Below are 15,609 nucleotides of genomic sequence, written 5' to 3' on the forward strand. Positions count from 1 at the left end.
AAATTGACTATTACATAATTTTTTATTAGCAGTAATGATGAATTTAACTTTTTGCTACAGTGTGTTTAACTTTTTGTATATCAGTGTGTGATTGGCATTATAGAGAAGTGATATAGATTAAACATGGGCTCTTCTATCCTTCATATGTAATTCTTTAAGTGGGATCATGATTTTATTATATTCATGTGATAACTTATCTCACAGGTAAATATCAAATGTGTCTATTTCTTGAATGAAATTAAGGGGAGAAAATCAAAATTTCAGATAAATGGAGTTCTTCTGTACTGTATCATTGTTAAAGAGAGAGATTTTAAACAAATTTAGTAATCAGTAATATAGTTTACTTTGACTTCTTGAATAATATCTAGAAATAGTAAAGTGCAACTCATTCTGGTTCTGTCATATTTGGTCCTTGAGGTTGTCATAGACATTCTCTCATATATGCCAGACAAGCTGTTCTTGCTACCTGGGAGTCTAAAACGCTGATGGAACTGATATTCGGGTGACACTCAAGTCAAAGTGGACCCAATTTCGGCGAAGTCCGGACGGTCTATGACAGCCAAATCCTCTGCTTGCACCTTCACGATGGTGGGACTGTTAGTAATCCTGGGTATAACCTTCATGCACAAGTACATGGTGGGTGACCACCCAGGTGTGAACCAACGTAAGCAGGGGTCGAGGTGTGGCGCCCACACCACACGGAGGAATGCCGCCCCTCTATGTTACCAGGCAGTACTAGGTGGTAGATGACTCTCATCAACGGGTGAAATACCACCACTTTGCTTATTGGAGGCTTGAAGTGGTGGAACCCATGTTTAGTCTCTAGAGCTAAGTTCCGGCCAACCCTTCCCTATCTCTTCCATCATGCAGTATGATTGATGATTTTTGAGGTTATGATGAATGTCGTGGCGAAATCCAATATTCCTTACATTTCGAGGGTACAGCTCTAAAACGGTGTTCGCAGGCCGGCCGCTAGTTAGTACACCGGACTGAACCTATTGGTAACTCTCTAGGAAGCTTCCGAATCAGCTAGTGTATAATCTTGCTACCTCTACTCTGCCAGATAGTGACTGGAGGGAGTCCGAGTAGTGTGTATGCGGGGAGCATTGTCGAGGCCACGTTATGTCAAGGATCTGGGTATATTCTTACCACATGTACGCCATATCCAAAAATTTCATTACTTCATACAGCATGTCTCACCCACTTTTTCTTACTATTCAATACACCATGAATTGTCAAAATAATAGAGCAAGCTTATCTGCAAAAAGATCTAAACCTCCCAAGGACTTCCTAATTCATTTCACAAATATACGTGGTCTCAATTCTAATCTCAACGATGTCCATTTCCACTTGCAGTCTTCCAAACCCCATGTACTTTTTCTGACTGAATCTCAGTTATCAGTTGATTCAACTACTGCTCATCTCAGATGTCCAAATTATTTGCTGTATGATTCCTTTCGCCTCAAAGGTGGTACTTGTGCATATGTCCGTTCTGATATTCCCTGTCAGAGACTTGGCAATTTGGAATCTCCTCTCTTTGATCTTCTCTGGCTTAAAATCTCTCTACCTCATTGTGTAAAATTCATCTATTGTCTCTACCGTTCTCCCAACTCCACTAATCACTTGGAGCTCTTTGACTTCCTCTCTTTGCAACTCGACTTTCTCCAGTCCAACTTTCCTAACAGTGAGGTAATTTTCCTTGGTGATTTTAACGTTCACAACTCCAGCTGGCTTCCGTTTTCTAGTCACACCGACCCAGCAGGTCGAGATGCTGAGGCTTTTGCAATTACTAATGACCTAGCACAGATTGTTCATTTACCTACAAGAATAAAGGACAATCCTAATCATACAGCCAATACGCTTGATCTTTTTCTCACAAACAACCCTTCTAAGTACAAGGTTGAAGTGAGAGGTCCTTTAGGCACTTCAGATCACAACTTGGTGATTGCCTCTTCTCCAATGGAACCTTTATCTCATGGCTATTCCCAACCTCGTATTGTTTGGCATTACAAGAATGCAAAATGGATGACCTGCGAGACTTCTTTTCTTCTTTTCCTTGGTCTGATTACTGTTTCAAAACTTCTGATGTCAACGTTTGCTCAGATCGTGTCAGTGAAATTATTCTTGCAGGAATGGAATCCTTTATCCCACACTCCACTTTAAAATCTCGTCCTTGATCTAAACCTTGGTTTTCCAATAAATGTGCTAAGGCTGTCCAAGAGAAGAACGTTGCATATCGTAATTGGCTTGTTTCTAATTCTTCAGTTTCATTTTCTGCCTACACCAAAGCTCGCAACAATTGTAAAGCAGTTATTAATCAGTCCAAACTAGAGTTTGAACAGGCTAAGACTAGAAAACTTGCTTCTTGCCCTAATGGTAGCCGAGCATTCTGGTCTCTTGCCAAAGCTATTGGCCGCAACTTTTGCCCATCTCTGCTCCCACCTCTGTCCAAACCAGATGGTTCTGTTGTCACTTCAGCCAAGGATAAAGCTGACCTGCTAGCATCCCATTTTTCCTTGAGCTCATGTATTAATGATCTTGGTAAAACACCTCCCACCATTTCTAACACGCTCCATTCAATGCCTCCTGTGGCCTTCCGTCAAAAGGATATCAGAAGGATTTTGATGAATCTTGATGCTAAGAAAGCTCCAGGTCCTGATGGTATTTCTCCACTTGTTCTCAAAACCTGTGCTTCTGAACTTACTCCTATTCTTTGCCGCCTTTTTTCACTTTCTTATTCCAAAGGTGTTTTTCCTTCTGCTTGGAAATTTGCTCATATCCAGCCAGTTCCTAAAAAGGGTGACAAATCCCTCCCATCCAATTATCGTCCCATTGCAATTACTTCTACTCTTTCTAAAGTAATGGAGAAATCAATTAACCGCCAACTCTTAAACTACTTAGAAACCTTCCGTCTGATCAACGATCGCCAGTATGGATTCCGTCAGAGTCGATCCACTGGTGATATTCTGGCTTATGTTACCCATTTATGGACTAATTCAATGGAAAGGTTCGGTGAAACACAAGTAGTTGCTCTTGACATCTCAAAGGCTTTTGATCGTGTTTGGCATAAAGGTCTTCTAAACAAGCTTCCATCTTATGGTTTGCCAACTGTTTTTAGTAATTGGTTATCCAGTTTTCTCTCTGATCGCTCACTGAGGGTGATGGTAGATGGTTCTCTGTCTTCTAACTTCTCCACTAATGCCGGTGTCCCCCAAGGTTCAGTTCTTTCCCCCACTCTTTTCCTCTTGTATATCAATGACCTTCTTCCATTGACTGGAAATCCTATCCATAGTTTTGCCGATGATAGCACATTGCATTCAACTTTCCATTTTGAGAAACCTTGTCCAGCTCAATCAGCTTCAAGTTCTCGAAAATCTGCTGCCAATTCCTTAAATGCCGATCTTCAGGTAATTCTCCAGTGGGGCAAAGACAACTTAGTTGATTTCAACCCTTGTAAAACTCAATCTTGTCTTATATCTCGCAAAAAGGATTCTTCTGCTCCTATGCTTATCTTTAGTGACACTCCGATTTCTAGGCAAAATGATATCTCTTTTGGGGATTACCCTGACTTCTAATCTCTCTTGGCACAAGCACATTACAAATATTGCTTCCTCTGCATCTAAAAAACTTGGTTTTCTCTTTCGCTCACGGCGTTACTTTTCTCCCAAACAGCTGCTCACTCTGTATAAATCGCAAATCCGCCCTGCCATGGAATATTGTTCCCACATCTGGGGTGGTGCCCCCAAAACCTCTCTCAGGCTTCTTGATTCCATTCAGAAGAGGGCAGTTAGGTTAATTAATGATTCATCTCTAACAGAGTCTCTCCACTCGCTTTCTCATAGACGCACCGTTTCTGCTGCATGCCTCTTCTACAGATACTTCCATGGGCACTGTTCTTCTGAATTGGCTTCTATAATTCCCTCTCTCTCTTTCAAAACAGTCCGAACACGTGCCGCCACCAGCCAACATCCATTTATTGTCCAACTTCAAACCCACAGAACCAACTTTTCATCTTCCTCATTTATTCATTCAACTGCCGTTTTCTGGAACAACCTTCCTTCATACGTATTTCCTGAAAATTACAATCTACAGAAGTTCAAGTCCAGTATCAACAAATATCTTCTTTCGTGTTCTCAACCTCCAACCCAAGCACGGTACTAAGTACTATAGGTTATAATACCTCTCGTGTTTGGGGTTCTCATAAAAAAAAAAAAAAATATGTATATGTTACTTTAAATGATGCTAAGGGAATGTATTATTTTTCTAGCAAATGCACACATTTATTTTCACCATTACAGCATGCAAAAATAAAAATGAAACACTTGAACTAGGTGGTATGTACAATAACTAAGTATTTCCAATTAAAGCTTGTTTTGCAGTCTTTGCTAACTAACTGCAACTGTTATTTTGCTACATGTTTTATGCAAAACTAATGTTCTGTTGTTCCTCCTTTTTAATTAGTATTAGTAGCGTCAAATGATGTAAGGAAACAAGGACACCATCGGCCAAAAAAAGAACAATGTTGAACATCTTCAAATCCAAGTGACTAAATTTTTTAATGGCTGCAGTGAGGTTGCACATTGATGTGTTGAAGAAACAGTGCTGTATCAAGGTCTTACTTGTTTGATTATCTTTTAGAGCTTGTTCATTGTCTCAGTATATCAGACTGAATTAATTGTTCTTTTTTCAAAAAATTCAGTGTAGACAACACCCATAGCTTCAAAAAATAGTCGGCTGAAGAACTGCATATTGTTTGAACTGCCTGTTCAAAGATGCTTTCATTTAGTGTAGTATAACCAACTGGTTTAACTAATGTGAAACAGTAACTGTAAACTAAAACCTAGTGGGAATTTGCTACACCACCTAGCATTGTGAACTAAGAGGCATTAAATTTAGCCCACCCTTGTAGTTATTTTCCAGCTTCTAAAAATTTAGAAAACACTCAGCTTAGGCATGGTGTTGTTTAACATGTCTAACAACCTCAAAATTTATCAAATAGCTAATGCCGTTTGGCATCTTCAAATTTCTTGGATGTAGTTCAATATTTTTGATAAGGCCAAACAGCATAACTGTTTGATCGATTTTCTTGTTTCTAGTATTTATAGTCAGCAAAGTTAGCATTAGTAGAGGCATGCGATGCAAGAAAGCAAGTTTATGCAGCATCAGTCAAAAAAAAAAAAAAAAACCTCCCATTTTACCCCTCCATTCGTTCCAAATGCCTGTCCAGCTCAGCCTTAAATTTATTTAGGCTATCAACTTCCACAACAAAAGATGGACGTCTGTTCCACCAATCAACCACCCACTAGCTAAAGGCAAATTTCTGCACATCTATTATACAACTGTCTTTCCTCAGTTTGAATCTATGCTCCCTCAGGTTCTTAATCTTAGCAAGAGGAAAAATCCCATCAGCATTCAGTTTGCTCAACCCATTCAAGGCCTTATACACCTCAATCAGATCACCTCGCAGGTGCCTACTCTCTCCAAGCACTGCAATTTGCAGAACTTAAGCCTTTCTTGGTAAGAGCACCCCTTTGTTCCCCTCGCCTTTCTTGGTAAGAGCACCCCTTTGTTCCCCTCACCAATCTTGTTGCCCTTCCTTATACTTGTTCTAGCAATTCTACATCCTTCCTAAAATGAGGCCTGCAGACCTGTACACAGTATTCTAGGTGTGGCCTGACCATTGCCTTGTACAATGGGATAATCACCTCCCTGGTCTCTGCTAGCAAAATCCCTATATATCATTAACAAGACTCCATGACCTGCCCTGGCAGCCTGTCTGCACTGTTCAGCAAACTTCATGTTTGACTGCACAATTACCCCCAGGTCTTTTTCATTTGGGTTATTGCTACCCATATGCAGTACTTTGCATTTGTCAATGTTAAACTTCAGTTGCCACTTCTCAGCCCATTTGCCCAACTTATCTAGATTTAGTTGGAGTAGCATACTGTCTTTACTGTCATTCACAACCCTGTCAACCTTTGTATCATCTGCAAACTTGGACATTAATCCTGATATACCTTCATCAATATCATTGATGAATACACAAAACAAAAATGGGCCCAGCACTGAACCTTCGGTAACTCCACTAATAACATTTGTCCATGAAGAGCATTGTGAACTAATAGGCATTAAATTTAGCCCACCCTTGTAGTTATTTTCCAGCTTCTAAAAATTTAGAAAACACTCAGCTTAGTCACTGTATTGTTTAACACGTCTAACAACCTCAAAATTTATCAAATAGCTAATGCTGTTTGGCCTCTTAAACCTTATTGAATGTAGTTCAATATTTTTGATGAGGCAAAACAGCATTAACTGTTTGATAGACTTCCTTGTTTCTAGTGTTTATAGTCAGCAGAGTTTACACTACACAGTACAATAAAACATCACTAATTCAGATCCCACCATTCAGACTGCCTTCTTTTTATGTGTGCATTTTATTAATACAAAATGGAGTTTTTTTTTTTTTAAACAAGAATTTAAGGATATGCAATGAATGTGACGTGCAATCACTTCAGGACACAACTTAGTTGATAACAGTAACTGATGAGACAAGAATGCAGCTGTTCAGCACTGTTCTTTGATGCAGAGCAGAAATGTATACTTAAAGGTGGTAGTGGATAGGAAGAAAATATGAACTTTTTTTTATATGTACTTATTTTATATGTCAATATAAAATACTTTAATATGAACTTTAATATTAACTTTAATATGTCAATATAAAATACTTTAATATGAAAATATGAACTTTTTTTATGAACTTATTTTATATGTCAATATAAAATACTTTAATTTGACTGTTTACCATTTCTTTGAGAAAGTCAAAAAAAAAAAAAGGAAACTGACAATGTTTCTGAAAATCCATAAAACAAATAAAGTTTTTCACAAAATACATAACTTGGGAGTGACTATATACATGATTAATAGGAGTACAGAATTATCTAATTCTGTACTCCTATTAAACATGGGAATTATCTAATTTTTATTTATTTATTTATTCTATTTTATTTAGTTAATGGTGAGAGCTATTAAATATTAGACTATATTTTTATTGATTTAGATGGAATCAGAGATGCGTGTCAAAATTTATTGCCTAATGGTGGTGAAGATGATGTTAATTTGAGGCTGGATATCATATAGTGACAAAAAAATAGCAGCAATACTTTGAGGGAGATCTATAGGTGAAGAAGGAAAGATTGAATTGTGCAAAGATAGAAATTGTCTCAATACTATTTCTGACAAGGAATTAGAAAAATATTTTGCACTTAAGAATTAAGGACTGCATTATCAATCAGCAATACACCTTTATTCAACAGAAAAAAAATCAAAGTTTTTCACAAAATACATGACTTGGGAGTGACTATATACATGATTAAATTTGTAGTTAATTAACTTCTAACACACTAAAATTTGACCCATTATATAGTTTATGTCAATGTTTCATTGCCATTCTGAAGATAGTTGAGCCTGTAATTCATTCAGGTTTTGTGGATGGGGTTGTGTTTTCACTTTCCATTTGAGAGTCCCACATGTTCTCTATAAGATATAAATCTGTTGACTTGGATGTCCAATTTGAATGTCCTGGTATTCCCTCTTGTTCCTTGTGCCAGTTTGAAATAGTAGAGCCCTATAAACTGGACAGTTTCCATCCTGGAATACAGGTATATCAAAATCATTAATGTCCTTTAAATGTTCTGCAAAAGGCACAACATGGTCATCTATAAATATTTTTGTAGCCAGCCTGATTTATTCAGGTTGGTATTTCAACTAGGTAATCCAGTTCATAATAGTTAAAACATCCCCAAAGCGTTACTGACTCACCACTACTTTGTATGACACTTTGCAGTCTATGAAATGTTTCATTGCTTATCCTGTGAAATTGGGTGCCTAGTATCATTAGAGTATAGACAAAATTTAGATTCCTCAGACCACATCATTAGTGAGTTTATGCCATTTTGCTCATATTAGCTGGGCTTTTTATATGTTCACATTAACATAGGTCTTTTACAGGATACTCAGTACTCCAGCTATCCATGGTATGCAATTTGTTTTGTAGTGTTCTCTCAGAATTCAGCTGATGAGATCCTTGATTAACTGTTTGAAGTTTTTGTTTGAAATTGTCTGTTTACAACAGTGGTGTCCAACCTTTTCCTGTACAGGGGCTGTATTCAAAGTTAGATTTGTTTCACAGGCCACACTAAGTGATTCGAGAAAAAATTAGTGTGTTACATTTTCAATGAAGTTTATTGCGCATACACTTTTGTGCAGACACCGAGGTCAAGCAGAAGGTGCCATAATTGGAGTCCCAGAACATTTTGATAGCACCTCGTACACACACACGTATGTGCGCGCACGCACTTCTAGTCAGGCATGCACACATTTGATACAAAACGTAGATAAAAGAAACAGATTTACAGCATCAACACGTGGCTTCATAACTTCAACATTCGTATATTTGCCATGGCAAGAGCCACAGTCTTTTAAATTCGTTCATTTCCACTTATTTTAGTGTCGAATGTATACGGTTCTTGAAATAATTAACAAAATTTAAAATACTGTTTTAGTTCACTTTCTCCGTACAAAAATTCTTTGTGGGACGTAGGTTGGACACCACTGGTTTACTAGATAAGACATAGCAATCATTTAGTACAGACTTTCGACCACAGTTCTGCCACTGATATTTGGTTGATCTGACACCATTTCTTAACCTGCTGGAAGGTGCAGTTTGAAAAGTTGAATTGAGCCAATACCCAAGGGTATTCAGAGATTTTGAAAACAAAGTTTAGTCTAGTCCTATCTTGATGAGAGCTTAAGTATCTTCAAGTAAAATTACAATGAAGTTTTTGGTAATAATACCACATATAAATGCAAGACACTGCATACTGGGTAGTATGCAGTGTCTTGCATTACTACCCATATGCCAGAATAATGTATCAGCTGTGTAGTACTATGCTCAGTATAGTAGAGAACTGAAAAAGACCAGGAGGTAATTGTGCAGTCAGGCTGCTAGGAAAGCTAATGGGGTTTTGTGAATGATATATGGGAGTTTTGCCAGCGGGAATTAGGTAATTATTTTATTGTATAAGGAAATGGTAAGGTCACATATTGAGTACTGCATACAAGTATAGAAGCCCCCATTTCAGGAAGGCTGTGGATCTGCTGTTGTAACATAGCAGAGAAAAGGAGCAAAAAGGTACTCTTGCCAAGAATGACTTCAGATCTGAAAATTGCAGTGTCTTGAAACTAGACCTACAAAGAGACATTGATCAGTTTGAATAGCGAGTAGTTTAAATAAATTTAAAGAGGAATTAGACAAATTATTAGAGGGTGTGGGCAGGTGATATGGGAAGTTTTTTTTTTGTTTATATATTATTTTTAATGAAGTATTTATTTATATATTTTTTGCTAATGTTCATGATAGTTAAGCTTGCTTCCTTTCATTATTTGCATTTAATAATATCAATTTCTTTATCTGCTGTCACTGTGCAGCAAATTGCATTAAAAATAATCAGCACTGTTTGGCTTTCCTAGCAACTTTGAAAGAAGCCATCATTTTGTAATCCCACAGTTTTTCAGGAGCCAATAACACAACAACTGTGACTAGCCTTGTATAAAATGTGGCCTGGCTATTTAACTACCATCTTTTGTTGGAGACAGCTGTCTACACAGTTTACCACTTCACATGACAATATCTGACCATTTTTTACTCTTCTTGAAGCAGCTTTTTGCAATCTTGTGAGCAAGGGAACAGATGTAAACAGCTTATCCTTCACAGGATATTCCACTGAAAGTGTGCAAGATTAATTTTATTCAAAAATAATTTGGATGATTTTTCAAAAAATTATTAAAAAAATAACTATGCGCTGTGAATAAAATTTTAGATTTTAAATGGGAATAGTATCCTTTTTGTTGATTGCCAAATGTCATAATTATTTTAAGAGTTGTATATTTAAAAATTTTATTAAAAATAACTACTGCAGTTATGAATAGTTATGAATGTAGTATTAGCTGTTCTGAACGACTTATTCTTTACTAACAGAAAAAAATTCAATGAGAAATGTTTCTTTATTTTCACACTATTTGCTTTTAAAGTTGTAAAAATAGCAAGAAAAATTCACCTTAGAAACTGTATTTAAAAAAAAAAAAAAAAGCTGCTAGTAATATAAAAATGATATTTCATACTTCGAGTCCATATAGTTTTGGTAATCACTGAGAAAAGATTGAATAAGAATATTGAAAAATGGCTGCTAATAAGATTTTAGGATTCGGGATTGGTTCAGTTCCCACATGCATGAGTTGGTTATTTAAAAATAGTTTTATTTAATGTTTAAATAAACTAAGTTTAAATACAGTTAGTTTATTTAATAATTATTTACCTCTTAATGGAAATAACCTTCAAATGAAACATCTCTTTTGCAGTTATTTTTTTTTTTTTTTTTTTATGTGAACCCCAAACACGAGAGGTATTAGAACCTATAGTACTTAGTACCGTGCTTGGGTTTGAGGTTAAGAAGACGAAAGAAGATATTTGTTGACATTGGACTTGAACTTCTGTAGATTGTAATTTTCAGGAAATGTACGTATGAAGGAAGGTTGTTCCAGAAAACGGCAGTTGAATGAATAAACGAGGAAGATGAAAAGTTGGTTCTGTGGGCTTGAAGTTGGACAGTAAATGGATGTTGGCTAGTGGCGGCACGTGTTCGGACTGTTTTGAAAGAGAGAGCAGGAATTATAGAAGCAAATTCAGAAGAACAGTGCCCATGGATGTATCTGTAGAAGAGGCATGCAGCAGAAACAGTGCGTCTATGAGAAAGCGAGTGGAGAGACTCTGTTAGAGATGAATCATTAATTAACCTAACTGCCCTCTTCTGAATGGAATCAAGAAGCCTGAGAGAGGTTTTGGGGGCACCACCCCAGATGTGGGAACAATATTCCATGGCAGGGCGGATTTGCGATTAATACAGAGTGAGCAGCTGTTTGGAAGAAAAGTAACACCGAGAGCGAAAGAGAAAACCAAGTTTTTTAGATGCAGAGGAAGCAATATTTGTAATGTGCTTGTGCCAAGAGAGATTAGAAGTCAGGGTAATCCCCGAAAGAGAGATATCATTTTGTCTAGAAATCGGAGTGTCACTAAAGATAAGCATAGGAGCAGAAGAATCCTTTTTGCGAGATATAAGACAAGACTGAGTTTTAGAAGGGTTGAAATCAACTAAGTTGTCTTTGCCCCACTGGAGAATTACCTGAAGATCGGCATTTAAGGAATTGGTAGCAGATTTTCGAGAAGTTGAAGCTGATTGAGCAGGACAAGGTTTCTCAAAATGGAAAGTTGAATGCAATGTGCTATCATCGGCAAAACTATGGATAGGATTTCCAGTCAATGGAAGAAGGTCATTGATATACAAGAGGAAAAGAGTGGGGGAAAGAACTGAACCTTGGGGGACACCGGCATTAGTGGAGAAGTTAGAAGACAGAGAGCCATCTACCATCACCCTCAGTGAGCGATCAGAGAGAAAACTGGATAACCAATTACTAAAAACAGTTGGCAAACCATAAGATGGAAGCTTGTTTAGAAGACCTTTATGCCAAACACGATCAAAAGCCTTTGAGATGTCAAGAGCAACTACTTGTGATTAGATCTTTCATTCAGTTTTGTTTTGAATATAAACATTTTCAAAAAAAAAATTCCTTTTCTTTTCATATTTTTTCTAGCACCATTAAACTTGCATATGTTGCTGTAGTGTGAATAAATTTTTCGCTTATGAACTATGATTTGAAAAATATTTACATATAATTATTTCTAATGTTTTTAAATTATATGTTATGTACTCTTATCTTGAGGACTTCCCCAGTAGCAACCAAAAAAATTAGAATATTTACATTTTAATTTTTGAAGTTACATAATTATAAATTTTTCTAACATTTGGGATAATTACAACATTCACAAAATTATGGAATACATTAACATCCATAAAGAGGGAACGGCAGTGAATGATAAGGAATTTTGTGAGAACTTATTTTGTGCGCACACACTCCAACAGGGATATTCATTTGTTGTTGTTGTTGTGGCAGACCCCAGGGTGCTCCCCATTAACTGCTATTGTACTTCTTGTGTTGAAGCTTGTGCCAAAAACTGGACATTTGTATGTAGTGTGTAAATGTTGTGTTCTATTATTATGTTGTCGGCCGGTACCTGGCTCTTAGCAGGTGGGAAGTGGCAACACCTGGCCACCCCTATCCCTGCCACATGGAGGCAGCTAGCATCTACTATCTCTTGCTGCTCTTTCCCAGGACAAGTCTTAAGAAAGAGCAATTTAAAGAGAAAATTAAGTTAGGAGTAAAAAAAGGAAGAGTATAGGAACTTGGAGTGGAATGGAAAGAGATAGGAAAGGGATCAAATGAAGGGATCTACCCTATAAAAAGAAGAGAGGAGAAGCTAATAAGAATATAAAATAAAGAATAAATAGGAGAGTGCTTCTTGCTCTTCAAGCACAAATTTTTGATAAAACCCTAAATCTTCAGGATCAGGGAAGAGTTCCTCAATGTAGATTATGTCGAGCAAAACATTTCATTTTCCATGATAAGTGAAGCAACACAATCATTATATACATTAGCAGATATTTACATACGTGATAATCTAATAGCACTTAGCTCATATTTACACAGTATATGCATAGCATGCAGTCTGAGTATTTCTTCAGTATTCTATCTCATCACCAGACCTGATAGAGAACACAAATAATAACGTTTTTCAGAATGTGAAAGTTCGTTTAGAAAAGGGTTCACTCAAGTGACGTCCATGGTGAGAACAGGTACATATAAGGCATATACAGAGTAATTCAGGAGGAATAATAAATGTTTTGGGAGGTTAAAGTATCGATTGTTCTGAGTAAAAAAGTTCATATAAACGTGTCCAATTCTTGATGGATATAGAGATACAGATGTTTGAAACTGGCTTGCACAAATGTGTGATATCATCGACAATCAGTTGATTGGGCCTGTTGTGATACAAAGTAATCTTTCAGGGCCCATTTACCTAGAATTTCTGCATTTATTATAAATTAAATCATTTATTGTTCTTTAATACCTCTCATAATGGCTTTGTGCATGCCAGTTTCAAACAGCTGTATCTCCTTATCCATTTAGAATCGGACACATGTTTATGTGAACCTTTTTTACTCAGAATAATCGATACTATAACCTCCCAAAATATTTACTATTCCTCCTGAATCGCCCTATATACGTGAAAGTAGTATTTTTTTCCGTCTTCCAGGATGAAAGTTCTTGAAAGATAAAAATGTCCAGCAGCTCACAACAACAATTACACATTTTTCTTCTAGAACTTCAAGAAAAAAGTCTTCACTTTTCCTCAAATATATACGATCAAGTCTTCCTTAAAATAGAATCCACAGTCTATTGTAGCACTGGTTTCCAGAAATTATCTCCAACGTCTTCCAAAGCAAATAAAAGTTCATTGAGGATAAAAAAAATACAGCTGTGATGCTGTAAAAGCTCTTTGGTCGCTCTATGGATAAATGACATAGTGTAAAAAAATATGGAGGTCCTAAAGTCTCTAAACTTTATTAGACAGTTGGACAGACGACTTGTGTAGTTGAGACCAGCCAATTTGCATAAAATCTGACATGCCCGGGCTATAAAGACTGCCTACGACACGTATTCAGCCTCCTTTGAAGATGGTATTAACGAAAAGCCCCCATCAGGCTTCAGGACATCATCTCCCTTTATATCTATAATTACTCCCTAAGCAAGGATTTAAGACAAAACCTTGCTTTTTCCTTCGTCCCCCTTCCATACATATGCAATTTCAACACCTTCAGAATTACACTTCACCCGGATGCAGCCGTTCCTGAAGAAAATCCCAGGGAAGAGAATTCTTCTGCCTTAAAATATATAATATTCCAAAAATGGCCTACACTATCCTTCTTTAAAAAAAAATCCACAAAGTTTATTTTAAATCCATAATGAGATCACAGATCAATTACAATAAATCATTAACATTTGTCCGATTTTACGAAAATTAACAAGTCTCGACTACTCAGGTTTTTATACATGGACTCGACAACTGTCCATGGATAAAAATTTAGACTTAAAGAAGGGGATTATCTTGAGAGAACACTACAAACAACTGAGAGTTAATTCAGTTGTTTATAGTGTTCTCTCAAGTAGCTCTTTGACTCATTCACCTTTGACTCACTGCACTGAGTACCCCCCCCCCCCCGGTGGTTACTCACAGTGCAGTAGATAGTGTTTTTCAGGCTTTGCACATTGGATATATGTCCAGTGTTAGTAACAGACCCAAGCATAAGGGTGCAGGCAGAGGAATTAATTGTTGCAGAACGACCAGAAATCACCAAAAGTTTTGAAACTGTCCAGCTTGCGAGTAAAATGTTTTGACTCGTGAGCAGGACCTGAATATTAGTTAAATCAGCATTTGAGACTGAAGTAGCAAACTCTAGCCTGTTACAAGCCTCAATGAATGAACTTAGTTTAGATTTCCTTTAATTAGGAAATCTAAACTAAATTTCTGACACTAGTTTTTTTGCTAGTTTATTTCTATCCCTGTAGATAACCTGCTTACCATATGTATGATGCACTATGGCCATAGATGCCGCTGCACAAAAAATTTTCAAACAAACAAAAAAGACTGGTGAAATATACAGTGTCTACACATCCTGGCATGTAGGAACAGGTACTGATATACAATGATTGGTTAGGATGTACATGCTGAGATATAGATGTCAGATGCTCTTTATCAGTTAGTATTTTTCATATCTCAATTTGAAGGGTTAGCACAGTTTTGTGTGTCCCTCTGGGAAAATCTTTCTCATATGCAAAACACTGCAGATGTCAGACTGTCACTGGTTTTCTCAAAATCTTTGACTGAAATGCATAGTGTAGTGGAAAATGTCAATTATTTATTTTTATTTTATTTATTTTTATTTTTTGATATTTCATTCTATTTCTATTATTTTTGTGCACCCAGGATCTTTGAGTAAAAAAGAAAATGCCAGAAGAGAATATGAAGCCACACAGAAAGTTGTTCTTGATGCTAAGTTAGCAGCAGAGAAAAAACGACTTACCAAAGGTGAGCTACTGTTGTTGTTGTTGTGTACGCATGTAACACCCAGACATTACATGTGCAAAATTTGTAAGTTAGTTTATTTTTTGATTGACTTGGTTCTCTGCAAGGTGTATAACAGGGGAGGGGCAGAGGTGTTGAAACATTTTAGCTTGTGAGCTACATGAACAGAACACAAGTGATATAAACTCCATGCAAGAAAACCAACAAAATTATAATTTTCAAATCACAAAATTACTACGAAATAATTTACAAATAACATGATAATCTTGCCCTAAATGTTTATATAATGCTTGCATCAGTTGCCACTACTAATACTAATATAAATTTAACAACGTTTTGGAACCTTTTGGGCTCCATTATAGAGTCCAAAAAAGAGAAGCAAGGAGGGATAATATAAATTTTATAAGCCATTTGGTATAATACCTAATAAAAACAAGTTGTATTTCAAGCATTTCTAATCAATGAAAATTACACAAACTACAGGTTGGTATTTTAAATAAAATGGTTGCCAA

The 15,609-nt window shown here is 36.6% G+C and overlaps 1 protein-coding gene across 1 annotated transcript in view; it reads left to right on the top strand.

The window, feature by feature from the left end:
* ATPsynE (ATP synthase, subunit E) overlaps nucleotides 1-15,609 on the top strand; it is a 96,015-nt gene that overhangs the window by 67,562 nt on the left and 12,844 nt on the right. The window contains exon 4 of the mRNA XM_090377085.1: nucleotides 14,999-15,100. Coding sequence (XP_090233211.1) covers nucleotides 14,999-15,100 — 102 coding nt within the window. The remainder of the gene's footprint in view (nucleotides 1-14,998; nucleotides 15,101-15,609) is intronic.

The sequence above is a fragment of the Mastigoproctus giganteus genome, chromosome 7 (assembly GCF_048544385.1).
Source record: "Mastigoproctus giganteus isolate SK-2022 chromosome 7, ASM4854438v1, whole genome shotgun sequence".
Lineage (NCBI taxonomy): Eukaryota > Metazoa > Arthropoda > Arachnida > Uropygi > Thelyphonidae > Mastigoproctus > Mastigoproctus giganteus.